The 26,545-nt window shown below is 42.4% G+C and overlaps 3 protein-coding genes across 3 annotated transcripts; 2 read left to right on the forward strand and 1 right to left on the reverse strand.

The window, feature by feature from the left end:
• Positions 1 to 357: 357 nt before the first annotated feature.
• LOC147336318 (OX-2 membrane glycoprotein-like) lies at positions 358 to 3,346 on the reverse strand. Its single transcript, XM_086286174.1, has 3 exons — positions 3,303 to 3,346; positions 2,840 to 3,213; positions 358 to 2,747 (listed from the first exon to the last, which is right to left on the reverse strand). The coding sequence occupies exons 1-3, from the start codon at positions 3,344 to 3,346 to the stop codon at positions 2,440 to 2,442; spliced, it is 726 nt and encodes a 241-aa protein (XP_086142300.1). The 3' UTR covers positions 358 to 2,439.
• Positions 3,347 to 19,357: 16,011 nt separating this feature from the next.
• LOC147336319 (uncharacterized) lies at positions 19,358 to 23,190 on the forward strand. Its single transcript, XM_086285364.1, has 6 exons — positions 19,358 to 20,822; positions 20,939 to 21,010; positions 21,111 to 21,229; positions 21,333 to 21,393; positions 21,509 to 21,603; positions 21,714 to 23,190. Exons 1-6 carry the CDS (start codon positions 20,787 to 20,789, stop codon positions 23,167 to 23,169), a joined length of 1,839 nt encoding a protein of 612 aa, XP_086141490.1. The 5' UTR covers positions 19,358 to 20,786; the 3' UTR covers positions 23,170 to 23,190.
• A 1,099-nt stretch (positions 23,191 to 24,289) lies between these two features.
• Positions 24,290 to 25,731, forward strand: LOC147336320 (uncharacterized). The gene is made up of 2 exons (XM_086285340.1): positions 24,290 to 24,809; positions 24,907 to 25,731. Exons 1-2 carry the CDS (start codon positions 24,486 to 24,488, stop codon positions 25,729 to 25,731), a joined length of 1,149 nt encoding a protein of 382 aa, XP_086141466.1. The 5' UTR covers positions 24,290 to 24,485.
• Positions 25,732 to 26,545: the final 814 nt, after the last annotated feature.

Genomic DNA, 26,545 nt, shown 5'->3' on the forward strand with positions numbered 1-26,545 from the left:
CTACCCCTGCACTAAGGCCTTTGAAATCTTCATTAACACTGAGCTTGAAATTTCTATCAGTCGAATGCAAAGGAGTCCTGTGGTTGTAGGACAGAGGTAGGGAACGTTAATCTGCCATCATTTAGATTATATGACAACAACCTTCAAATCTGAAGTCTCAGAAATCTGCTTCATGTACAAGTTCCTCCAATAATCAGGGCTAATATCACCAAATTGTACATAAACAGACTTTTACATGTTAAATATTTCTCAAATATGGGGGAAAAACAATATAAAATACTATATTATTAACAAAATATCTTAAGATACAGCTACAAATTGCTTGAAACATTTGCAATGAAATATATAAAACAGCTTTATTGTCAGTGAGGACAAAGTTATAGTGATGCTGTGCTGGAGTGTTCAAAAGAAGACAGAGACATGAAGTATAAATATTGTATAATATTAAATATAAGAAAGAACAAAGTTATAAAAACATTAATAATTGAAATCTGCAACAATATTCACATAAAGTGTAAAATACAGAGTTAACTGTTTAATAGGTAAAGTTTAGGTCTTGCAGTCGAACAATGATCCCAAACACAGCAGCAAATCTACAGCAGAATAGCTGAAAAGCAAAGTGCAGACCTCAACCTGGGACATTCAGAGAGCTGTGCTTAAATAAATGCCCACAAAGCTCAAAGAACTGAAGCAACGTTGTAATGAAGAGTGGGCCAACATTCCTTCACAACAATATGAGAGACTGATAAAGTCAAGCAGAAAACAATTAGCTCACATTTGTGCTGCTAGAAGTGTTTCTAGTTATTCACAGGACTGTAGTTTGAATTTAAAGAAATGTGAAAGTGCACTGAAATTAACATAAAGTTATTGCAATTTTTAAAAAAAATCAAGAAATCTAAGAGGAAGAAACAATGTAAACCACACAATTGTTTTCCTTATATTCTCCACACGGCAATGCACATAACAGACATAAAATATTTGCATTTATCAATAGAAAATATACAATTTTTCCATAGTCATAGCCAGGCCCGATTACTGCCAAACCTGTGCTGAATCAATCACTTAAACAGGACCTGTCTGACAAAGTAGAGTAGACCAAAAGATCCTCAAAAACTACACATCATGGCGCAATCCAAGGAAATTCAGAAGCAAATAAGAAACAAAGTAATTGAGATCTCTCAGTCTGGAGATGCAACGTCAAGATGAACAGAATCCAGTTTCTGGGATCCTGAAGGAGAATGTCTGGCCATCTGTTCACAACCACAAGCTGAAGTGCACTTGATCCAAAGCACACCAACAAGTCCACCTCTAAGCAGCTTAAGTAAAACAAAAGAAAGACTTTGGAATGGCTTAGCCAAAGTTCATACGTGAATCTGATTGAGGAGCTGAGACCTTGGAAAGGTGGTTCATACTCAAAAACCCTCCAGTGTGGCTGAATTACAACAATTTTGCAAAGATGAGTGGGCAGAAATTCTTCCACCACCTCGTAAAGGACTCATTGCCAGTTATCCCAAACACTTTATTGCAGATGTTTCTACTCAGGGTGGCCCAACCAGTTATTAGGTTTAGGGGGCAATCACTTTTTCCACACAGGGCCATAATAATGGCCGCCTTAATAATAAATGCCTTGATTTAGGAACTACTTTTAATGTTTACTTGTGCTATTTTGCAAAAAATAAAATCTCTGCAAAAACATCAAAACTGCTGACCATCTGACCTCAATATGAAATTATTAATCTTTTGACCAAAAACATTTAGATTTGTAAAAATAAAGAAACCATAGAGGAACAAACAATGTTGTTTGCTACGTTCTAACATGGCAATCTAAATAACAGTAATGCAAACATATATATTTATCAATAAAAACAGATCGCCTTTTCACTGTTACAAAAGTCAAGTATATCAATGTTTGTTCAGCTTTCATAAATGTAAGTTTGTAAGTACATAGTACATTTTTTGGTCCAACTTCTTTTAATACATGCAACACATTTCAGAACATTTGGGACAGAGACAACAAAAGACTGGAAATACTTCGTAAAAATCTGGTGAAACACTTTAAAGCCAGTGGGATTAAATGGGAAACATAAAATGTAATACTAGACAAAGACCGATTGAATCATGAAGCAAAGAATTAATAACTAAATCACAAGTAGAAAATGTTAAGCAGATATTATTGGATAGATTTTGGTGTAGAAAAAAATGACAAGAAATGAAAAATGAAAGTTATCTGGTCTTTTTCTTTAAAGAGTAGCCTACTGCAGAGCAGCAACACTGACAAACACCATCATCACCAATACTGCAGCTAATACAATGATCCAGGAGGAAACTTGAAAAAGCAGGAAAAATGTGACACTGATCAAAATGAATACATCAATTATTGATCAAAGAGAAAATGCATACTACCACAATGCATTGTTATTGCATCTCAGTTTCTCACCATCACTGATAATCTGACGTCTGCTGGACCTCAGGAATCGTCTCCATCACCTCTCTGTGAGGAGCAGAGAGCACTCGTGCTGCACATCCCACCTGTGTGCTGTGTTTACGTGAACCTGAGAGCACAGCTGTAGTGGTGACAGTGAATGTAGCGTTGGTGTTGGACACACTGACAGTGTTGTACTGTGGGAAGCTGAGGTGTTGTTGTGAGAGTGTTACAGTGGGAGCAGGTCGACCAGTGGCTGAACAGGAAACAACCCACTCTTCAGCAGAGTTTGACTCTCTGACATCAACAACAGGTTCATGCAGCTCTGTGAAGGATCAGGAGATATTGCAAGGAATATGTTGTTGAAAGGAAATCAGTTTCTAGCACATTTAAACACATTAATGCAAAAGTTCTTACCATAGACTTGGAAGCAGGTTCTACCAGTGAAGGAGCCTTCAGGATAAGTGTTAAACAGACAGTGATAGCATCCTTCATCCTGCTCCGTCACATTCCTGATGACTATGGAGCAGTTCTGTAGTCCAGTGTATTTAAACTTGACTTTATCGTTAAAGCCATCATTCACTCTCTGACCATAGTACTTGCTGTAGGTGGCAACATTTGTCTCCACATCACGTGAGATTTTCTGCCATGTGACCTGAAGGACGTCTTTAGTGTCCAAGAGCTGACAGCTGAATTCAGCATCTTCTCCCACTGCTGCCAGCACAGTCTGCTGTGTTTGGACCACTGCTGTTAGAGCTGCATGGAGAATAACATGAGTTAGAGATGTGGAACTGAGAGGTATTGATGGGAAGGATTAAACAATCATTCGGGTCATGGAGTAGTCTGTGTTTTAGGCTCAAACAAATTGACATATGGGTACCACTTAAATGTGATGTAGACTATAAATATAAACCTGACACTCATTGTTTCATACTGTATGTTTCAGGGACATTTTCTTTCATCTATAAAAAAAAAAGTAAGACAATTCAGTTAGCTACCAACTAAACAAAGAAAGTCAGATAGATGTACAGATCGTGTCTATATTGGTTCTGTTGGTCCATGACCAATTCTGGAGGTCTGTACTGCATTTGAACTTTTCCAACAATTTGGAGGTCCAACCATGATTTAAGCTGGACATCAATATGGCGTTCAACATTAGAACCTTGGACTTGATGTATATTTGTTGGACATCATGTAGATATCTATGACAAGTGCAGGGAATTTAAAGGTTTAATTGAGGTCATATTTTTTATTTACAAAATATCAATATTGGGGTTACAAAACAATCCCTTCAGTGGACCAAAAATGAATTATAAAACCCATCACTTCAACATAACCAATACCAGGACTGGTATTGACTGGTAACTCGTGCTACTGTAGAAATTCCCATTGATTTTCTACATTTTCCCAGAGGCCTCCCCTTCTGTGGATTACTAGTATGTCATTTATTAATTTGTGCCTCAATTATTTCAGATCAGTTATTTCACTGGGGAAGCCCTATATTGCCCACTTCCTAATTTCAGCACAGTTTGATCTTTCTCTTTAGCATGTATGTAACTTTGGTTTGTTGAGATTTTGGCATTACTTCTGTCATAAACATTCTCTCTCAGACATAACTGACTAAGATTTCTGTGGTTACCCAGAACATTTTAATAGACTTTTTGTAATCAATCAGGTCTTCAACCCCTTCTTTTTAAAATAGTGTATAAACCGTATGTATGTGTGAAAGACTGTTAATGTTTTGATAAATTGTTTATTTTAGAACAATTGGTGAGTGTGTTTAGCCACTTCACACTACTACACTTTGCTCTAAACTACATTCCTTCTCTGAACAGTATATATGTGAATGGACTGACGGATCTTTTCATTTCAAATGTTAAATAATTGTCAGTAAACTACTTATGACCTTAATGTCATAGAAAGACTGAAAGACATCCATTGAAAACAGGGTGCATAAATTTAAGGTGCCAGGCCAATATCCACCACCCTGGTAGTCCTTAACTGAGGGGGACCACATTAGGTCACAGCTGGTGCAGCTCACCACTGGCAGTGCAAGGTTATAACGGCCTTTAGGAAGGATAAGGAGAAATCCAGTCATGGCTCAACAAAGACATTCATTTGTTTCATGTTGTTTTCAAAGCGGTCTGGTAAATCCAAATGACCTTTGACAGGTGCCCACATATACTGCGGGCCGAGGGTAATTCAAAACAATGTAGCAATGTACAATTTGCACTAAAACACATATATTGTGTATGTAGTGTGTGACAAAAGAGCAGCTTACCATTTATGGTTACTGAAAGAAATCTCCGTCTGTGGATCGGGTTTCCTTCGAGGCGTGAGCACCTATCAGCAGAGATTGTCCATAACCTATAGAACTCAAAGAAATATTCTCAAGTAACAGTCAAATATGCCATTCAGCGTGTTAGTTACGACGTCGGGAGCAGCTGGGAGAACAAAACGACACAGAGACTGTACGGGTTGCTTTCCCAAAATCAACTCAAAGGTTTATTCATCAGACAACAGTATATATAGAGGAAAAAGGTTCGTCTGTCAACAGATTCTCAGTTCAAACCGGTACAGACCAAATAAGGGAACGTCTTCCTGCCTTGTGAGCAAAGAAGTATCCTTTGTATAGTTTATCAGTTCAGCTACAATTTATGATCATCCCAGCAAAATACACTCCTAGACACAGAATACAGAGTTCTTTCATTAGTGAATTCTGAAACGAACCACCTGGCCTTTAACAAGCTCCTTTCTAAGAGATAAGGAAGGGAGGATGGGAGTAAGGAAGTGATCTCTGTGGTGTTTTCAACCTTGAGGTACCAGCCTGTGATTCTTACACATTAATTCTTAGGTTACAGAGAAAGAGAAAAACAACTAGTAAATGGGCCTTATTGAGTAACAGTTTTCCTGTATAATATCACTATAAAACAATATCCTGTAAATGCTACCATGGTATCAAAATATCACAACAGTTACAAGAGCCACAATTGCACCGGGTGAAACCTCAACGTTACAGAGGTTTCACTCTGGGGCCTTGAAAGCTGGAGGTTGCACCCATACCCCCTCACCCTTGAAGAACGTTTATCATAGTTTAAGGATTTGTTTTTTATTCAGTGGTCAGACTGGAGAGCACTGCAGCGGGTGTTTAATGAGGTCGATAAGACTATCAAGAGAGACAAGGTCAACTCTTCTTATGAGAATATTAGGAAGCGTCTTGTATATGATCAGCTCGCACATGGCCCGAAGATTGGTTTACCTTCTGCCATGTTCAGGCCAAAAATCATCAAAAACCTTGAGGACAGAAAAACAAAAAAACAAAACAAAAGGTAGGTTGTCTATGTGTGAGAGACGTTGGCATTAAACCCGATATTTTTAAAAAAATGCAATGCGTGGATTTCTTTTACAGACAACATCTGCCATATTGTGGACCGCTCAGAGTCTCCCCCTCCAGCACTGCTAATCCAGACCCCACCGACTCCGCCCCCCTCTCCAGGATGCTCACAGGACTCTGCAGGATCACACCCGTCTGAGGAAACGGAACTCAACATTAAACTCGCAACCTTCCACCTGCTGTCGACGGCACTGAATGAGTATGTGCAGGAGATATGTTATGGATGCCAATCCGGTCACCCCAGCCAGTTACACCACAGTTGCCTGTTTGAGCTGCCTGTGTTTTTCTTCGAGACCTGCTATGATGAGGTGATGGAAAAGCTCCGGACGCCCCGATTCATCCCGGCCATCCGTCTGTTTGTTTGCTCATACAGTGTCAGTGAGGCTGAAGCACAAATCATCAGCACTGCAGAGCGTCTTCTGTGTGAACTGAGATCAGTGCCGCACATTGTTTGCACCACTGATGAGAATGTCGGATACCTGCTAAATACCAATCATCACACCCGCGGAGTTAAATCAGCGCTGCTCCACATGATTGGAAACTACTGGTCTGGGAGACACAAGATTTAATGCACATCTGTTATAAAAACCTTACTGTGCACTACACAGAAAATGAAATAAAAACGTATGCTAACACTTTTTTCTGGTCATTTGTGTTTGTGTTTGGTCAGAGTGATTATGGAAAACACGCTGAGAAAAATATATCACAACCCTGCACACCCAGGGGGTTTAGGAAGTGTAAAGAAGCTCCGTATCGCTGTCAGTGAGGCAACAGGCTTAAAGCCGTCATTACCTGACGTGGAGCGTTTTTAAAAGGAGATGACACATATACTCTTCATAAACCTGCAAGGATAGAGGACACAGAAATGCAAGGATACAGAAATGCAAGGATACAGAAATAGAGTTTTGGTTAACGGGACTGACAAACAGTTTCAAGCTGATTTGGTTGACATGCGTGAATATTCTGCGGATGATGATAATGTTAGGTACTTATTGACATGCATAGATGTGTTTTCTAAGTATGCATGGGTTAGGTGCCTTGAAACCAAGACAGGACAGGCTGTTGCTGAGGCTTTTGGTGATATTCTGAGAGAGGGCCGTGTGCCTGAAAAACTCCAAACAGATTTAGGGAAGGAATTTTATAATAAACATTTAAAAAACTAATGGAGCAGCATAACATCACACATTTTTCAACCTTTAGTGAAATGAAATCATGTGTGGTAGAGCGTTTTAACCGCACCTTAAAGGGGTAAATGTGGAAATACTTAACATCAGTTAACTCGCCAAGATATGTTAATGTGATCCAAGATCTTGTACAGTCCTATAACCTGTCTTATCACAGCTCTATCAAAATGACCCCACCGAGGTGTGCAAAGATAATGAGAAAGCAGTCTTTAACACCCTGTACAAAATGAAACCCCAAAAACCGGTGACTTTTAAATTTAATGTGGGCGATACAGAGAGAATATCTAAACTACGAGGCATATTCTGAAAGGGTTACCATCAGACCTACACAGACGAGTACTTTACCATAAAGGAGCGTTTAGGAAGAGACCCTCCCGTATACAAACTGGAGGATCTCACAGGAGCTGCAGTGAAAGGTGTATTTTATGAATACACAGCAGGTGACTATTGACAAAAACAAAAGGTTTAAAATAGAGAAAATACTTGGCAGAAAAAAAGAGGCACTTGGCACTTGAGTTTCCGAGCATTTTTATCCTGAGGTTATAACACCTATTGTTTTAAATGAACCGTATGAGGTCGGTGTTATAGAATTTCAATACCCAAGACTATGCTTGTCTTTTCCACAATCAGATTCGCGAGTGGAAATTTATGATCCAGTCACAAATGGAGCATTGTCCATAACCGTGATTGAGCTGTCTGTGGGGCATTATGCATCTGTGGCGCAGATAATAAAACATTAAAACATAACACCGACATTAAAACACAATACAGTGAAGTTAGTAACTATGTTAGTGTTATGGGCCCTATAGGGGCACAGTTCTCACATTTAGAGGGAGACTGGCAGGAATCTTAGGATTCAAATCAGAAGACCCGTTTGTACTTCATTATAAAAACACATACGCATCACATCCTGCAGACGTATACGGCGGAAAATAGAACATTTTTATTTATGCAGATATCGTTGATTACCAGCTTGTGGGTGACGCCCATGCGCGGCTATTAAGAGCAATAAATATAACAGACGATGACCGTCGGGGAGCCATTCTTCAGTTTGACAGCCCACACTACACACAGGTCTCGAAATCCTTAATCGATGACATAGAAATTGATTTGAAAGACGATCAAAATCAACACATACCCTTTTTATACGGGAAGGTGTTTGTCAAGTTCAACTTCCGACCCATAAGACACCATTTTTAAAAAATAAGGATGTCTGTCTACAACACAGATGAAGCAAAATCTGTAAGATATTATTTAAATCAGGCTGGTGGAGAATTGAATGGTTATATTGGGACCAGCACGCAATGTGGCGCAGGTCTGGGAGGTTTGTTCAGCAGCCTGTTTAGAATTGCTGTACCATTGTTTAAAAAAGGAGTCAGCATAGTCAAACCCCACCTAAAAACAGCAGCATCAGGCATAGTGTCTGATGTGATATCCAACATAACCAAGCCAACATCTACTGAGCAGGATGGCAACAGCTTGTATGTGTATACACCCAAACCTTCTAAGACCCCTCCCACTGCACGCATGCGTGATACGCCGCCGCCTAAAAAGCGTAAAACGACAAAACCTGCCAGGAAAGCCACCAAACGGAGACAACCACGCGGAGTGAAAAGACCCAGAACCAGTCGTTCAAAAACTACAGCATGTGACATCTTCTAAATGGCTCTGTTACACAACCAATCAGAGAATGTCTAAAAACAGAGCTCGAGCTTTTTACTGTCCCATACACACAAACGTCCATAGAGAAAACGACCTTTATCGAAATTCCACCAGTTTCTGCAATCACAGACGGAGGTCCAATCGAGTTTAAATCTCATCGTCCGGAGAGGATTACCTGGATCTAAACGATTCCTATATCTACACACGAGTAAGAATCACAGATGCTGACGGCACAAACTTAGGCAGGGATGATTATGTAACGGAGCGGAAAGGCTGATTTTATTTCCACAGTGTTTTGTGTTTTGTTTTTTTTTTTTTAAAGGAAGGAAACCTTCCTCAAAACGGGCAGAGCAGTGGAGCCGCCAAGGGAAAGCACACAATTTAAACTGTAAGATTAAAAATATAATTTATTATATTTAAATAGTTAAAAATGTAAAATGAATTAAAACAACCTTGGCCAAGGGGTAACACAGTAAAAATCAATAAAGCATAACATTAAAAGTCCTGTGGCCTGCGCCACGACCTAAAAGTCCCAGGGAGCTAAGAAATCCAGCAGGTGGTATAACCAAAGGAACCAGCGGAGTCCTCGCCTCCCTCTCGCACTCACGCCCGATATGCCCGGGTGGGCAGAGCTCTCAACTCCGCCCGCCGCTTCTTTAAAACTGGAAATCGGCACAGCCGTCTCGTGGCTTCCACTGGTGCTCTCTGCGCTGGTACTGTTGCTCTCTGCGCGCTGGTGCCTCTGCGCGCTGGTGCCTGCATTAGCCAACTCTAGCCGCCTTAGAAGAAGGGAAAACCCGGCGGCGTCTCGCCGCCCTATCGATGTTTCTGTTCCGGTTGCCACCGCTTTCCTGTGGCACACCAACCGGCACCAGCCCGTCTGGGCTTGTGGCACCGCCACCGCCTGATACCGTTCACTCTCTCAGTCCTCACTCCACCATCAATCTCCTCTCTCTCGTCTCCCATCACTCTTATTGGCCCCCGGGACCTCACAGGTGTGTCGGGTTCATAATCAAGGAGGGGCGGAGACTTTCCAGGACAAGTCACCGATGAATACCATAAAACATGCAATAAAACCAAGAATAGAACACTATACAATATTAAAATATTAAAGAAAGTAAAAACAAAACCAAACATGCACAATAAAAATATCTTAGGTAACTTGTCCCTCTCCACCCCGTGACACAAACGTGGGACTTGTTAATTATCCAGGTTGCACCTTATTTAGTCAGGTAGATGTAAATTTGGGGGATCGCTTGATTAGCCAATCATCCAACACGTATCCATACAGAGGCATAATAGAATGTCTTATCAATTATAATAAGCAGACTTTAGACACACAGTTCAGCAGCGCTTTATTCTGTACAGACACAGCCTCGCACATGAATGATACATGTATAGAAGGGGAGAGCCAGGGTCTGGTGACCAGAGGTACTTATACAGCGAATAGCAGTATTGTTGAATTGATTGCTCCAGTACACGCAGACCTGTTTTTTCAAGAAAAATTATTACTTAATGGAATCGATCTGTCGCTGAAATTTGTGCGCTCTAAAGACGAATTTGCTCTCATGACTGGAGCTAACACTGCGTATAAAGTTAAAATCGTCTCTGCCAGCTTATTTGTGAAAAGAATCAGTGTCTCACCAAGTGTCAGGCTGGCACACGGCAAGGCGCTGCATCATGCAAATGCAAAATATGCTGTAGGTGTAACCGACCCAGAGTTTGGGCCGGTAAAACAGATTAAATGTTCCTGCAAAACAGGGAAATGATGAGACAGAGACGACTGGTGAAGTTTCTCTTTGCCTCGCTTCTGCCATATTTATTTATACAATCACATGTATTTTTAATTTGCAGCATCACCATTCTCTATATACAACAGAAATAACAGTAAAACCGTCTGTGTGTTCAAGCTGCAATACCACGATCTTTACATGGGAAACAAGAATACTTCATCATTTACTCGGTTATTCTCTCTGAATGACAATTCAAAACAATATGAAATGCATGTTCAAATACATTTTTACCTCTCTTTAACTTTTAACCCAAATACCTATGTATTCTGATTGTTTTAACCAACATACCAGTGCTTGGTCTTAAATCAATTTAGCTTAGTGGCTCACAAATACATGAAAGAGTCATGTGTATGTCGACAGGCTTAGCTTTAGCTTTAACATTCTCAAAATCACTTTTCAGAACCAGTAAACAGTCGTTTTTCACTGCCAACAGCAGATTAACATTCATATTCACAATATCAGGACACAACAAGGAGCTTATTCAGCTAAACGACCCGAAATAAGTGAAGAAAGGAAACCAAAATGGCGCCCGCGGCTGGCTGGGCTTTGGCATTTTTTCAGTCCTTCTACTTCATAAAACGTAACCAATAACAGCGTTTACCCGCTGATTTATACCCCCACATTTAGCTATGTTTCTTATCAATATTTTACAACCGTTTTACTATAGTTTTACCGGTTACAAACCTGCAAAACAGGGAAATGATGAGACAGAGACGACTGGTGAAGTTTCTCTTTGCCTCGCTTCTGCCATATTGGAGAGGAGGACCTATGACCTCGCTATTCTGTCTCACTGAACAATGCGCCACCCGGAGGCTGGGGGGTGCAACTACCTCATTACACATGGTTCACTTCGGTGACAAGTCTCTCTTTCTTTTAACAAGTACTACTCCTGATGTGACCACACATTAGTGTGTCACACGCTCCCTGACAAATGGAAATGGCTCCTGACATTCAAAAATACAAACATTTTCAAAAGTAATACAGTCAAATACTCAACATGGCATATGTGCAGGGTAAGTATATGGCCCAACTGGATAAGGCACACAAGATGCAAACCCTGGGCTAAATGGTACAAAAGGTGTTAGTGTCCATGGCTGGTATGGAAAGAATGGCGCAGCTAGTGCAGATACTATGGCCTGTGGCTGTAGAGCCGGTTCTCCCAGTGACTCATAAGTAAACACTTGTCTAGGTCTCCTTTCTCGGGCTGACCTTCTTAACTCAGTCTGTGGGTCACCTGCTGGTATCTGTGGTAGCGCTTGCCCAGGTAAAGTGGACCTTTCACCTTCTTCTTCCAGACAATTCGGCTGTGCCTGTACCTCAGGGACAGGGGGCATCTGACTGTCTATTCCTGTCTGTTCATGTTCGCTGGAGGTTCTTTCTCTTTCACTGTCTCTAGTTGGTAACTGGAAGCGGTTCCTGTGGCCCTCAGGGCTTTGGCTTGTTGGGGGTACGCCAGATTGACTATAATGGATGTCTCTTTCAACATGTCTAGCCTCTCTGGGGAACCTAAACCAGTACCCTCCTGCATCCTCATCCGATTCTGAGTCACTAGAATCGCTTTTCTGTCTGTTTTGTTCACTTAACTCCGCTTCTCTCTGTCTAATCGGTTTCTTAGGTGCCTGCTCAGATCTCGGAGGCGGAGCCTCAACTGGGAGGTCGTTAACCAGTAATAGGAGGTTACGGTGTAGGACCCTGGTTTTACTTCCATCACTGCCCTCCGAATAGACTGCATAAACTGGATTATCACCTATTTGCCCTTTAACCAAATAAATGGTTTTCTCCCAGTAAGATCGCAGCTTCCCTGGTCCCCCACGTTCACTGCAGTTCCTTACGAGGACCCTATCACCAGGCTGTAACACTACACCCCTCAGCTTTTTATCATAGAAAGACTTGTTTTTGATACTAGACAACCTACTTTTTTCACTGGCTATCCTGTACGCTTCTGTCATTCTTTTCGCCCACCTGTCTGTGTAGCTTTTGTGTGACATTATCTGCTTCTCCCCAACTAGACCAAATAAAATGTCTACAGGAAGGCGCGGGTGATGCCCAAACAGTAGAAAATGGGGGGAAAAACCTGTGGATTCATGGCGCGTACAGTTGTAAGCGTGAACTATGTGTGGCAAATGATCCTTCCAATTCCCCTTTTCTTTTTCACCTAGCGTTCTTAACATTTGTAAAAGTGTCCTGTTAAACCTCTCGGCAGGATTACCTTGAGGATGATATGGGGATGTTCTCGAGTGTCCAGTACCTGATTTCTCCCTCAGTGTCTTGAAAAGTTCATTTTCAAACTCGCGCCCTTGGTCGTGGTGAAGTCGTGCTGGGTACCCAAAGCGCGGAATGAACTCTCCAAAGATTCGCTCAGCTGCTGTCTTCCCAGACTTGTTTTTGGTGGGGTACGCCTGGGCAAACCTGGTGAAGTGGTCCACGACGACAAGAATGTATTCATATCCCCCCCGGCTGGGCTCCAGGTGGAGATAGTCGATGCAGACCAGGTCCAAAGGCGAGGTGGATGTGATGGTGCCCATTGGAGCACGTACTTGGGTTGTTGGCTTCTTGCTAATGATACATCGGCACTTCCTGGTAACATAGCTTTCTATGTCCCGTTTCATGTACGGCCAGTAGAACCTCTCTCTCACCAGTGCCAGTACTCTCTCTGTGCCGATATGTCCCATGTTATCATGCAGGTGCTTTAACACCGTCTCTTTGTACTTTGCAGGGAGGATTAGTTGTTGCCTTTCACCTGTCTGTCTATACATCAGTCCGTTTTTGAAATGTAATTTGTCCCACTCCTGCAACATTTTCCTCGTTGTTTTAGTCACTGTGTTTCTGATGTCATTTGTTAAGACTGTCATTTTCTCCTTTAGCCTCATTATTTCTCCAACCGTTTTGTCTTCTCTTTGTGCTTGAGCTAGCTCATCTTGGTCGATTGCAGGGAAAACTGGATGTGGCTCCCGGGCTGCATTTTCAGCGATAGTTAGGGCAGCAATCCATGCAACATCACTTTCTCGAGCTGCTCTAGCTCCACCCCAGGCTGCTTGGACCACCTCAGGTGATAACTCTTCAGTGCACTCACCCACATACATGTCAATGTTAAGAGGGAGACGGGACAATGTGTCAGCATCAACATTGGCCCGGCCAGGCCTGTATTTGATCTCAAAGTGAAAGTCTGACAGTTCCCCGACCCAGCGATGGCCCACGGCATTAAGCTTGGCAGTACTCATAACGTAGGTCAATGGATTATTATCTGTATAGACGGTAAAGTGTGGAGCATAGTACAGATAGTCTCTAAAACGCTCACACACTGCCCATTTAAGTGCCAGAAATTCTAGCTTGCCGCTATGGAGACAATAATTCTTTTCTGCTGGTGACAATGTCCTGGACCCATACGCTATTACCCGTAATTTTCCATCCTGGCGCTGGTAAAGAACAGCACCGAGGCCCTGTTCTGAGGCATCTGTGTGGAGGCAGAACGGTGAGTTAAAATCTGGGTAGGCCAAAACTGGGGGACTCGTAAGCATGGTAATTAGCTGTTCAAGTACATGCTGGTGTTCACTAGTCCATTCAACGGGGGCCTTGGATGACAACTGGGGACCTTTAGTCTTCAGTTGGCGCGATGGGAAGGTTGGCATGTCCGGTTTTACTTTTAACAGTTCATAGATAGGTTTTGCAATCCTCGAAAAGTCTTGGACGTAGCTTCTGTAGTAGCTTAAGAAGCCAAGTAGACGCCTTATATCACCAACTGTTTGAGGTGTCTTAGTTTTTAGGGATTCTACTGCCTCTAAGTCTTTTGGATCAATCCTTACCCCTTCTGCAGATACAAGGCGGCCAACATACCTTACTTCTTTGCGAAACAGTTCGCATTTTTCGGGTCTTAGTTTTACTCCGTGCCTCTGGAGTGCTCTTAAAACTTGTCTCACACCCTCAACATGCTCTTCAAATGTTGGTGCATAGCATAAGATGTCGTCCAGGTATGGGATACAACAATTGTCCCTGAGCGAATCTAACATCTCCTCCATGCTTCTTTGAAAAGCCGCAGGTGCATTGGAGAGGCCGAAGGGTATTCGTACCCACTCATAAAGGCCCCAGGGGGTGACGAAGGCTGTGAGGTGACGTGAGCCCTCCGCCATGAAGCCCTGGTGGTACGCCTTTCCCTGATCAAGGATACTGAACCATGAATGCCCCCCCAGAGTGTCGGTCAGGTCTTGGATCCGAGGAAGAGGGTGTTTATCCGGAATGGTCTTCTGATTCAGCAGACGGTAGTCTATACAAAGGCGTAACGAGCCGTCTTTTTTTCGGACACAGACGACTGGAGCAGCATACGGTGACCTGGATTTAACAATCCACCCCTTGGCCAGGAGGTCCTGAATGTACTCCTTCACTTCGGAGAACAAAGGCTTTGGGACAGAGGAATAGGCCCTCTGCACTGGGATGTCATCTTTGAGGTTGAGTGACATGTGCAAACTAGGAATACAACCAATGTCATGAGCATCTTTAGCGAAAGCGCCTGACTCCTCCCATAACATCTTTTCCACAATGTCTTGCTGCTGTTTCTCAAGATGGCCTAGATCTACTGGTGGCTGCCACAAAGTTCTAGGGGAACCTGTCTCTGCCTGACAAACAGTAGTTGCCTCTACTTTAGCGTCGTTTTCAATGGGTGAATCTGTCTCTATCACCTTCTTAATTGCCTGGACGCTACCAATAGCAGTCTTTCTTGTTAGAACAATGTCATGTCTAGTGTGGTTTTCTACAGGCACAGCTACATAAGGTAGTTTGCCGGGCTGGATCTCTAAGAGTCCCTCTCCTAATCCTAACTGCTGCAACTGGACAGAACTCTCTTCAGGCTCAAACAAGACTAAACGTTCACTTGGGTCAAGCTGTGGTGGGACTTTACACTTTACCCAGGTTGTGCTGCCAGCAGGAATTACTGTGTCTCTGTAACCCACCCTCAAGCGCCCCTGAGCTGTGTTCTCCTGATGTGTCTGGATGAAATGTACCATTCCCTGTGCTTCATCGACTGGAATAGACAGTGCACCCCCAAGTAGCTTAGCTAAGTTAGAAGCAGCCTGTGCTGGGCTTCCCTGGATTAACACTTCCACCACATTGAACCCTATGAGTGGTGTGTCTAAGGGCACTGAGCTAATTAGAAACGGCACGTTCATGGAAAGCTCTGGGTCTTCATTGCCTGGCAAATTTACAGTTAATATTACCCACCCATCAAATGGAAGAGATTCCCCATTAACTGCATAAATCTTTGGCACTTTCCCATAGTCAGTTAACTCTATGAGCTCTGCTATCGGACGAACATTGACATCTGGAATGTATTTATTTTTCCAAGCTCGGTCTATCAAGCTAACCTGAGCCCCTGTATCTACAAGAGCGGTCACAGTTAACCCATTAAGAAGGCATTTTGTTGTTGCTTTTTTTCCTATTAGTCTTACTATTGGCTCTCTGTTGCTTACAGCGGTTTTTAGTGGCTCATTTTTGCTCTTCTTGGATTTCTGTCTCTTGAGTTTAGCTTGGTGCACTTTGGTGTTGTCACATGATTCAGTCTCTGTGTCAAGGTGGGACTCCGATGTTGTCCCGGTCACAGCTGGTCCCTCCGCAGCAACCGGCCCTCGTTTCCCGGCTGCTTTGGACGTTTGAGGCAGCCAATTGCTCTATGGCCCTCTTCGCCGCATGAGAAGCAGTGGTTACAATTTTTAGAGCCCACCTGTGAACATGTAGAACATGCATAAAGTCTCTCAGTCTTTGTTGCAGCTGGTCTAGCTGTACTGCTAGAAGACTCTTTCTTCATTTTTTCTGCGAGTGAATCTACTACTCTAGTGAGTGCATCAATCTTCTCTTCCAGTTGCTTTACTGTGTCGGCTGTTGACTTTTGATCTGCAACCTCTCTCTTTGTTAGTTTGACTTTCCCCTCATCCACATGGGCAACATGAGCACTGAACTGTTTTGCTCGGGGTGTGGAACCTAATCTCCGGTGACGCTCAGATTCTTCACTGGTCACTTTCATTGCATGTTTCAGAATCATCTCATCTGTCACTGACTGGTTCGCCAGCAAGGGCTTCAGCTCTCTTCTAATATCATTGTCCTTATGTCCGATCCCCTGATAAACTGTGTGCAAGAAGACACCTTGAACTGTTTCTGGGGTATATTTAATCTCAGAATCAGTCTTTTTGGACTCAAAAAGAACTCTTTGTTTTAGGCCAATTATGCGGTAGAGAAATTGTTGTGTTGTTTCATTTTCTCTCTGTTTGGCACAAATCAGTTCCTGGAACAGCTCTGTACTACTCCTTTCTCCAAGATGGGACTGCAGGAATCCTTTTAACCCGGCAACTGTCATGTCATCTTTATTAACTAACATGTCCTTGAAACTGCCTGGTTTAATTATTTTTAACACCCCTCTAACAATCTCAGATTCTGTAAAATTCTCTTTTAGACCCTCCTCTATCTGCCTACACACACTGTTGTAGCTGATGTCTGACATGTGATCTCCTACTTGGCCTCCCTGAACCTTGAACTCACGTCTCGGAAGATAAGGTAGGTCTTTGAGGGAAACTACAGGGCCTGGGGGAGGTCTAACATTACTTTGTGAGGTGAGTTGTTCTTGAGCTTGCTGTAGTGCAGGAGTTTTTACTAAACCTTGCAATGTCCTACCAACCTTCTCATAGTCCGAAATCATTTTAAGGAGTTCTTCTTGTGGGATGTTAAGGCTAGAGTTAGACTGATCCATGTTTACTTGAGCTGCATTGAACTGGCTGGGCTCTGAGGTAGGGTGGGGTGCACGCTCTGGCGTCCGTGTTTCCACATCTGTCTCCACGGCACTGGTCTGGTTGTCGGTAGGATTCAGAAGTTCATCTACCATGTCCTTTAGCGCTAACAATTCCCCCATCCCACTGTCCTCAGCTTCTAACATTGCCTTGCTGTAGATGAAGGAGTTGATGTACTCGAAGCTTCCTTCTGCATCATCACTTGACAGCTCTGACAGATCCTTGCCTGGTACTGGACCCACCTTTGCAGCAATCTCAAAAAGCTGATCCGGCATCAGCGCGAAAAGGCCCTTCCTGATGTCCCACACCAGGCTCTTCCTTACGCCGTCAGCCATGATGTCCTCCTCGTTGCTCTGCGATGGGTAGTTCTAAACTGGATCTTCCCTCTGTAGTGGATAGCAGCTCCTTCGCTTTACACCAACTCTCCTTGGACCATCAGCTCCGCAGCAGGTCTTACGGATGTGTGAGGATCAGCTCCATTGATGATGTGGAACCAATCCCCGTACGGGCCACCAAGAATCTGTAACCGACCCAGAGTTTGGGCCGGTAAAACAGATTAAATGTTCCTGCAAAACAGGGAAATGATGAGACAGAGACGACTGGTGAAGTTTCTCTTTGCCTCGCTTCTGCCATATTTATTTATACAATCACATGTATTTTTAATTTGCAGCATCACCATTCTCTATATACAACAGAAATAACAGTAAAACCGTCTGTGTGTTCAAGCTGCAATACCACGATCTTTACATGGGAAACAAGAATACTTCATCATTTACTCGGTTATTCTCTCTGAATGACAATTCAAAACAATATGAAATGCATGTTCAAATACATTTTTACCTCTCTTTAACTTTTAACCCAAATACCTATGTATTCTGATTGTTTTAACCAACATACCAGTGCTTGGTCTTAAATCAATTTAGCTTAGTGGCTCACAAATACATGAAAGAGTCATGTGTATGTCGACAGGCTTAGCTTTAGCTTTAACATTCTCAAAATCACTTTTCAGAACCAGTAAACAGTCGTTTTTCACTGCCAACAGCAGATTAACATTCATATTCACAATATCAGGACACAACAAGGAGCTTATTCAGCTAAACGACCCGAAATAAGTGAAGAAAGGAAACCAAAATGGCGCCCGCGGCTGGCTGGGCTTTGGCATTTTTTCAGTCCTTCTACTTCATAAAACGTAACCAATAACAGCGTTTACCCGCTGATTTATACCCCCACATTTAGCTATGTTTCTTATCAATATTTTACAACCGTTTTACTATAGTTTTACCGGTTACAAACCTGCAAAACAGGGAAATGATGAGACAGAGACGACTGGTGAAGTTTCTCTTTGCCTCGCTTCTGCCATATTGGAGAGGAGGACCTATGACCTCGCTATTCTGTCTCACTGAACAATGCGCCACCCGGAGGCTGGGGGGTGCAACTACCTCATTACACATGGTTCACTTCGGTGACAAGTCTCTCTTTCTTTTAACAAGTACTACTCCTGATGTGACCACACATTAGTGTGTCACATAGGCAGAGTTTCTTTAAAGACCTTCTCCACACCTGCTGGGGCAAGAATATCAACTAATTTATTTATGGGCAGGTTGCCTAAATTTGTCATCATCGCCTTCGTGGATAACGAAGCTTATCCTGGTTCTTTTACACGTAATCCATTTAATTTTAAAACTGATGAAGGACATTCAGGGAACGTATCATTAGTTCAAACAGGGAGCGTGAGGCTGGAAACCCGTTTCAGAAATCCGCTACCCCGAACAATGAACCTGGTGTGTTACTCTGTATTTGATTCAGTCATCCAAATATCTAATATGAGACAAGTGCTGCTGGACGACTACTAAACATTCAAAATGAATACAATAGAACTAACCAGCATTGTTAAAAGGATTAGTAACAGGGCTCATCTTCTAGGCGTCTTAGCATGTGACCAGCTGCCAACAAAGCCCATCAGATATCCATGCATGGGCATTGTGAATACAGATCCATCAGACTTACCTGGGAAGCACTGGTTGGCGATCAATATCACAAAAGACAAGCAAGGGTACTTTTTTGACAGCTTCGGTAACTCACCTGATAAGTTTTCACCCGAGATAAAAGTTTTTCTTTTAAAAACACCGCTCGGATATTGTATTCTGGGAGACAGGTTCAGAAGGACTTTTCGGTAACCTGCGGACAACACTGTGTGCTTTTTCTATATCATGTCCAAAAAGGAGCGTCTTATTCAAGACTAATTAATATGTACAGTGATAACCTTGTTTGTAACGATGCAATGGTTTGTCATTTTGTTAACAAAACAAGACCTGTTTCTGCATGTTTTGAAAATAACTTTGATTGTGTGCAGCGCGGATACTGATTCAAGTAACAAATAATAAAAGATAACAGAAGAGAATATCGTTTCATCTGGTATTTATTTTCACCTAATTGCTAAAAACATTATTTAGTAATAATAAAATCTTTAAACATCAGCACAGAGTTCAAAAAGTAGTAAAAAGGGGAAAACTGTCATCTGTTTAACTAAACAATATAGACATAAATAAGAAAAAACACATAAGTAGTAGTGTATAAAAAGGGAAACAAATGCGAGGGTAAATGATCTTTTTTTCAAGAATAAGAAAAACAAACATAATTTTAAAATTCATTAAAAATCGATCCACCCGCTTCTACTCTGCCTTGATTTTTTATGTGTGGTAAATAAGCTTTGATCGCTCAGTGACCGCTTCTTGTGCAAACCATTTGTTTCCACACTCGGGTCGCCAGTGTCGCCTTTATATTGGCTAATAGTCCTCCTCACCTCAGCATTAGGAAAAGCAGACAGAGACTTTCTCCCTCACTATGTGTTAATAGACCTCTCTGCATTGAATCACACTTGTTATTAATCTCTGTCTCTCTTCCACAGCATGCCTCTTGTCCCATCTTCGTTCTCTCACCCCAACCACTCCTGGCAGATGGCCGCCCCTCACTGAGCCTGTTACTGCCGGCGCTTCCTCCCTGTTAAAAGGGAGTTTTTTTCCACTGTCGCCAAAGTGCTTGCTCATAGGGGGTCATATGATTGTTGGGTTTTTCTCCTTGTGTATATTATTTTAGAGTCTACCTTACAAAGTAAAGCACCTTGAGCCGACTGTTGTTGTGATTTGGTGCTGTATCAATAAAACTGAAGTGAATTGAAATAACATAAAAGGACATAATGCTGCAGGTTGGCTTTCTTTCTTTTCTGATTCACCAGTTTGTATGCATCTTTTCACAGGAGTGACCTAAGGACGGCTGTAGCCTACCCTTATTTACTTATATAATGAACAACATATAGTGTAATGTAGTGTAAAATAGAGTGTTTTCTTTTAATTTAATGACATAAAGCAGGGATCAAATGTTTCCATGGTGACTGTTTTAGAATTGTGTATTTTTAAATCTGCATCAGACTTGAAAAAGAGCTCATCTGTGCAAGAAAAACCATCAAGTCAGGAGTATTTTCATATCTACATTTGATCTTACACAAGTTTTGAAGAGTTTTGGAAAGTTTCTCTTCCCCAACTGTGATAGAACAGCAGCGTTTTAATGGAAGCCAGTAAAGGGATCTACAAACCCATCAGGGTATGTGACACTTTTTGTTTTTACTGCATTTTTGAAGAATTTGATGTAGTTTTAAAAAGCTGACAAACTGAGAATCAATTTAAGTTACAATGAGTAATTTCTTATTTCTTTGACAGGTGCTGTTCAACACACCCATATATAACACAGCTGTGGAGATCTGCTGGTATCTACCAGGTTACAGGGCTCAGGTAAGACCCAGATCCATCCAAACCAAAACTGAGATAAAATGTCAGGTGATTTCTGAAGACCTGGGACTGATGCTGATTAAATGTCTCCTTTTATTTTTAGATTGCAATGATGATGGAATTCCTCAGACTTCAGAAGGAAAACCAAATACCATCAAGCCTCACTGCAGAAGATATGGGAGATCTTTTGGTGGAGAGGAGCAAAGAGACAGTCAGCGTGCAGTGAGTTACTGTGACACCTACAGACCATCCACCTCACACCTGAAACTGTTTGTGCTGAAGTGTAAATGCTGAGAGAAAACCTCTCTTTTGTTTTCTTTTGAAGACTTTGGGAGTTTGAATTGGAGGGTTTGGAAGAAACAGAAGCCAAACCTCTTCTGAAACTGGTAAGACTAGAAAACTCACAAGAGTTTTAGTCATTTGGAGATCTTTTTTTTTTTTTTTACTACAATCACATAACCTCTCAACAAAACTGCAATGTAAACATGCTTTCTGTTTCAGGTGTGGGCAGTGAACACAATAAATAAAATGAGGGACATCGAGTTTCAAGCCCGGATGCTGCTGGAATTTCCAGAGGCCATACCTCCTAAATTTCAGTGAGTCACCTCTGACATAAAATCATTAACAGTCCAGCTACAGTATTTCAAAATTTCTGTTATTTTTTTAAATAGGTGTAAAAGATCATTCTTATAACTTTATTCTGCAGAACACCTAAGCTCCTCAGCAATGTCAGGAAGTACATTGACCTCCTTAAAGAGAGGCAGCAGGACGCACAAACCTCCAAACTGTTCACTGCAACAGACGTGGTGATAGAGGTGGTTCCCCGTGTCCTGCATGGCTTCTGGAAGCTTCCTTCTTACCCCCTACTGAACATGTCCTCCCAAAAATTGAGCATCCTCTCCACCAGTGTGACAAAGGCCACTTTGGATCGAGTGTCCAAATCTCTCCTAACAACGGAAAACCAGGCCATCTTCTCAAGGTCCATCAGAGATGACATGGTGCAAAGTATCCTGTCTGAAGTCAGAGAGAAATATTCAGAAAAGATTCTGCTGAGCCACATTGCAAACTTTGCACCAGGACTACTCAGGGCAATTTCTGATGTAGCAAAGACGAGCATATGCCAGATCTTCCAGCCCCCTTGTGAAAGTCCAGTAGTGTCTGATGTTCTTCCAACTAAAGAACCTCATCCTGAAGGTCTGCTGAAGTCAGATGTTCTTCCCACTTCCCAACCTCCAGTTGAAAGTTCACGAATTGCTGATATTTTTTCCACTCACGAACCTCCTTCCAAAAGTTCAACAAAGGCTGATGTTCTTCCAGCTAAAGAACCTGCTCATGAAAATCTGCTGAAGTCAGATGTTGTTCCTACTAAAGAACCAAAAGGACCTGATCGTGAACGTGTTCTGAAGTCAGATGTTCTTCCTACTTCCGAACCTCTTTTTGAAAGTTCCACAAAGGCCAATGTTCTTCCAGCTAAAGAACCTGCTCATGAAAATCTGCTGAAGTCAGATGTTGTTCCTACTAAAGAACCACAAGAACCTGCTTGTGAAAGTGTTCTGAAGTCAGGTGTTCTTCCTACTAAAGAACCACACGAACCTGCTCCTGAACGTGTTCTAAAGTCAGATGTTCTTCTTACTTCCGAACCTCCTTTTGAAAGTTCAACAAAGGCTGATGTTCTTCCGACTAAAGAGCCTGCTTGTAAAAATCTGCTGAAGCCAGATGTTGTTCCTCCTAAAGAACCTCAAGAACCTGCTTGGGAAAGTGTTCTGAAGTCAGATGTTCTTCCTACTTCCGAACCTCTTTTTGAAAGTTCAACAATGGCTGATATTCTTCCCACTGGAGAACCCGCTCGTGGAAGTCTGCCAAAGTCAGATGTTCCAGATGTTCATCCTACTAAAGAACCTCTCATTGAAAGTTCATCAAAGGCTGATGTTCTTCCTACTAAAGAGCCTGCTTCTGAAAGTCTGGCAACGTCTGATGATCTTCCTAGTGAGGAACTCCCTTCTGTATGTCTATCCATGTCTGAGCCAGTTGTCTCTTTTACTAATAATTCAGAGAAGTCTGACAACATTAAAATCAAGGAGAAAAAGAAGAAAAAAAAGGGCTTCTGCCAAAAATTCAGAGCCCTGTTCTGTTGTTGCTTCAGACCCCAAGAAACTGACTGATTTTGAGAATCCAATCTGTTTGTTCCAACTCTACAAAATCAAATAAAACGATTAATCAATATTTTTTCCATGAGTCTGCATCTATGATTAAAGAATATTTTTCCTTCAGATGTTTATAAGGGTTCTCAAAATACCTCCACAAGTCCAACAATTGTTAACATATTAGTGTTGTTATCTTTAAGAGAATCTGAACTTATTCTTACTCTTAACATATCAACAGCAGTAACTGAAACCTGGAAATGAAAAAAAAGTTACCAACAATTATTAACATTGCTTCACATCTTTGTTTAGTAATGGCCCAGATACACATTGGCACATAGCAGGACCTCAGTGTTTATGAGTATTCTTCCAGACTTAGGAATATTAATAAAAGGAGCATCTACATGCCACAAAGCATCTACATGCCACAAAGCTGGAAGACATGTGTGGTTCACACATGTCTTCCAACATCCTCAGATTTGTGTTTTACAATTAAGAGGAACTTTGCATAAGGTTTGCCATATGCTCAAATCCTCAAAGGTCTATTATTTTTCATAGTTTGTCCTTTCAACCAAAGTTAAAAACTTCTGCGGACATCAGCAGTTTATTCTTTTGCAATGAAACTCTTAAAATTAGAACATTTCCACCAAACCTGGGTGGGTGCTGGAGCTCCAGGAAGGAAAACTCAGAAGAGGAGGAAAAACAGTCCAAAGAAACAGTTCAGGAGGCCAACCGCATGGCCATCAACTGAGACAATTCAGTTCAGGAGGCGTTTCTCCCGTTGAAAATGCTACGTCCAGGTGAACAGAATCACCCTTTTGGGATTTCTACCACGTATTTATCACTAGATTTACTAAACCTGCACAAATTTGCGTAACTTCCCTAAACCCAACACCCCCTAGAATTACTGGCTTTTTTATTTTCTGGTGCAAGTCCCGAGGTGTTAATCACCCCTGCTGAGATTTCCACAGGTCGTCAGCTCATTTCTCCTCCAGCTTTTGTTGTGCAAACCACCCATTATCCTTGAGGCCTGGCACATTTGCATTTGCACACTCAGAGTTGCTCAGATCCAAGTCAGGCCAAACCTCTGTGTTACGACTTTCAGAAATGCCTGCCGTATCTATACAAAATATCCCACACATTGACTGACCTGCAAATATAAAAGACACACATTCACACCTTCCTTGAGTCTCAGCACAGATCTTCCATTGTTCCATTGTGACTGTGTATGTGAGGGAGTGGCATTGCTTGACTACAGCACAGTGCTGTGCATAAAAGCAGACCGACCCAGACGGGAGAATCATTTCTTGTTCGCATTTCTGAGAACGCACATCAGGATGGCCTCCGTATCACTGCCACGCAGGAAGAACCTCTCCGCGCAACAGGCTTTGGCTTTGCTTCAGAAAATGGACGAAGCAGATTCTGATGGAGGAGAGGTTTCATTTGTCCAGCAGGCCACTGATACCTCCTCAGAAGAATCTGAAAAGGAGACGGAACAAGAACCCAACATGCCTCCACAGAAGAGGCCCCGTGGTACTGGGAAGCCCAGCCAGAGCCACACGGCAAAAGACGGCACTGTAGAGGAGGACATTGCAATGCCCAGTGCAGTAGCAAATCGTTCGTGCTTCACTGCGCAAGCTGGACCCACAGAGTCTGCTAAGGTTTGTCACTGCCATAGTAGATATGATATTTATATAAACCCATTTAGAGTGAGGTTCATGTAAATTTACCATTCTCTATTTGTTTATCTTCCGACAGCGCAAGATTACAAGTGTGCTCCAAAGCTTCCTTTGCCTGTTAGACGTGGGAATGCTGCAGACCATCAGGGAGTGTACGGTCCATCAAGCCCACAGAATAGAGCCGGACTGGAATTTGTCAGTTCATGAACTGATGGCATTCATTTCAATCCTGTTTGTAAGAGCAATCATGTGTCCTGTTGGTGCCATTGTGGATTGCTGGTCAGAAAGATTTCTGGTGCCAGTAATCAAAGAGACAATGCCCCGAGATAGATTCATTTCAATTATGCAACACCTTCGATTTGATGACAGGGACACGCGGGCAGAACGGGTGAAAACAGATAAATTTGCGGCGATCTCCGACATCTGGACACGCTTCAACAAGAACTGTGCTAAGAGTTTCACTCCAGGAGAACACATGACCATAGATGAACAGCTGTTCCCTACCAAGGTTCGTTGTCCATTCACACAGTGTATCGCAGCCAAGCCAGACAAATTTGGGATCAAGAACGTGGTCATGAAACTGATGGAGCCGTTTTTGGATGATGGGAGAAACGTCACAACAGACAATTTCTTTACTTCACTGTCACTGTCGCACAGACTGCTGCAGCGCAAAACGCCGTTATGGGGCACGGTGAATAAAGTCTGGCGTGAACTTACTCAACTTGTGCGGATGTATTCCATAAGAGCAGCAACATGCAGGTGGTCAGTAGCGGTTTTCTACAATATGCTGGACCTGTTAGCGGTGAATGCCTACATTTTGTACAAGGCATGTACAGGGTGGACAGGCAAAAGAAGATTGTTTCTGAGTCTTCTAGCTCAGGAACTTCGTTGCCGATTCATGTAGCACAAGGAAATATTAGCACAGACGCAGGCTGCTGAAGCTGCTGCAGCTGCTGTGCCAGGGACTGTAAAGACAACGCAGTGCCAGTGGAATTTACGCAAATTTGCGCAGGGCTAGTAAATCTAGTAGTAGGGACTCGCACCAGGGAAAAAAAAGGCTCAGTAATTCTAGTGTTAAGGTGTGAAACAGCTGTGTACTGCCTTTTGTTCCTGGAGAAGGTATTTAACTGAGAGCCATGCTAGGCTCAGGGAGACTCTGCTGACCCTGCCCCGTGGTCATGTAGGCTCTCCATCAAGCTTGGTTGTCTGTTCTCTGTGTGTTTTGATTAAAGAATGTTAGCTACCGCTCACCGCTCGTCTGCAGGCTTTATTTAAATGGAAACCTTCCACAACAGGCGGGTCTAGCAAAGTGTTGCCAGGGGGCCAGGTAGGGCATTAACAGGGAAAGGGGGGCACAAAGAAATACTTTTCTAGTGTATGAATGTGTGTGTGAATGGGTGGATGATTGTGTATAGTGTAAAGCGCTTTGGGGTCCTTAGGACCAAGTAAAGCGCTTTACAAATACAGACCATTTTTCTTTCTTATTCTCATTTAAAATGTCTCACTGTTATTAAATAATTATCTGAATCTTACAACCAAAGTTTTTATCTGATGTAAAATGTATAGAAATCATACATATACCAACAAGACTGTACATCACTGTCACAACAGTGTTTGTTTTCATTCAAAGGCTTTATGGCTTTAATACCTGGGGGGCCGGTCTCTAGTCAAAATGCCCGATTTTCTGTCCCAGGCCAGTCCTGGCCAACAGGGAAACA

The sequence above is a fragment of the Aulonocara sp. 'chitande type north' Nkhata Bay genome, linkage group LG3 (genome assembly GCF_057382095.1).
Source record: "Aulonocara sp. 'chitande type north' Nkhata Bay isolate Kocher_YH1m ecotype deep benthic linkage group LG3, A_spYH_male_GT1.1, whole genome shotgun sequence".
Lineage (NCBI taxonomy): Eukaryota > Metazoa > Chordata > Actinopteri > Cichliformes > Cichlidae > Aulonocara > Aulonocara sp. 'chitande type north' Nkhata Bay.

Excerpts from the sequence above, each read along its gene's own strand:
- LOC147336319 (XM_086285364.1), top strand. The coding sequence starts at position 20,787 with ATGGAAGCCAGTAAAGGGATCTACAAACCCATCAGG. Across the intron at positions 21,011-21,110 it reads TACCAGGTTACAGGGCTCAG|ATTGCAATGATGATGGAATT; the intron begins GTAAGACCCAGA and ends TTTTATTTTTAG. Across the intron at positions 21,230-21,332 it reads AAAGAGACAGTCAGCGTGCA|ACTTTGGGAGTTTGAATTGG; the intron begins GTGAGTTACTGT and ends TTTCTTTTGAAG.
- LOC147336320 (XM_086285340.1), top strand. The coding sequence starts at position 24,486 with ATGGCCTCCGTATCACTGCCACGCAGGAAGAACCTCTCCGCGCAACAG. Across the intron at positions 24,810-24,906 it reads GACCCACAGAGTCTGCTAAG|CGCAAGATTACAAGTGTGCT; the intron begins GTTTGTCACTGC and ends ATCTTCCGACAG.
- LOC147336318 (XM_086286174.1), bottom strand. The coding sequence starts at position 3,346 with ATGAGTGTCAGGTTTATATTTATAGTCTACATCACATTTAAGTG. Across the intron at positions 3,214-3,302 it reads GTCTACATCACATTTAAGTG|TTCCACATCTCTAACTCATG; the intron begins GTACCCATATGT and ends AATACCTCTCAG. Across the intron at positions 2,748-2,839 it reads AACCTGCTTCCAAGTCTATG|AGCTGCATGAACCTGTTGTT; the intron begins GTAAGAACTTTT and ends GATCCTTCACAG.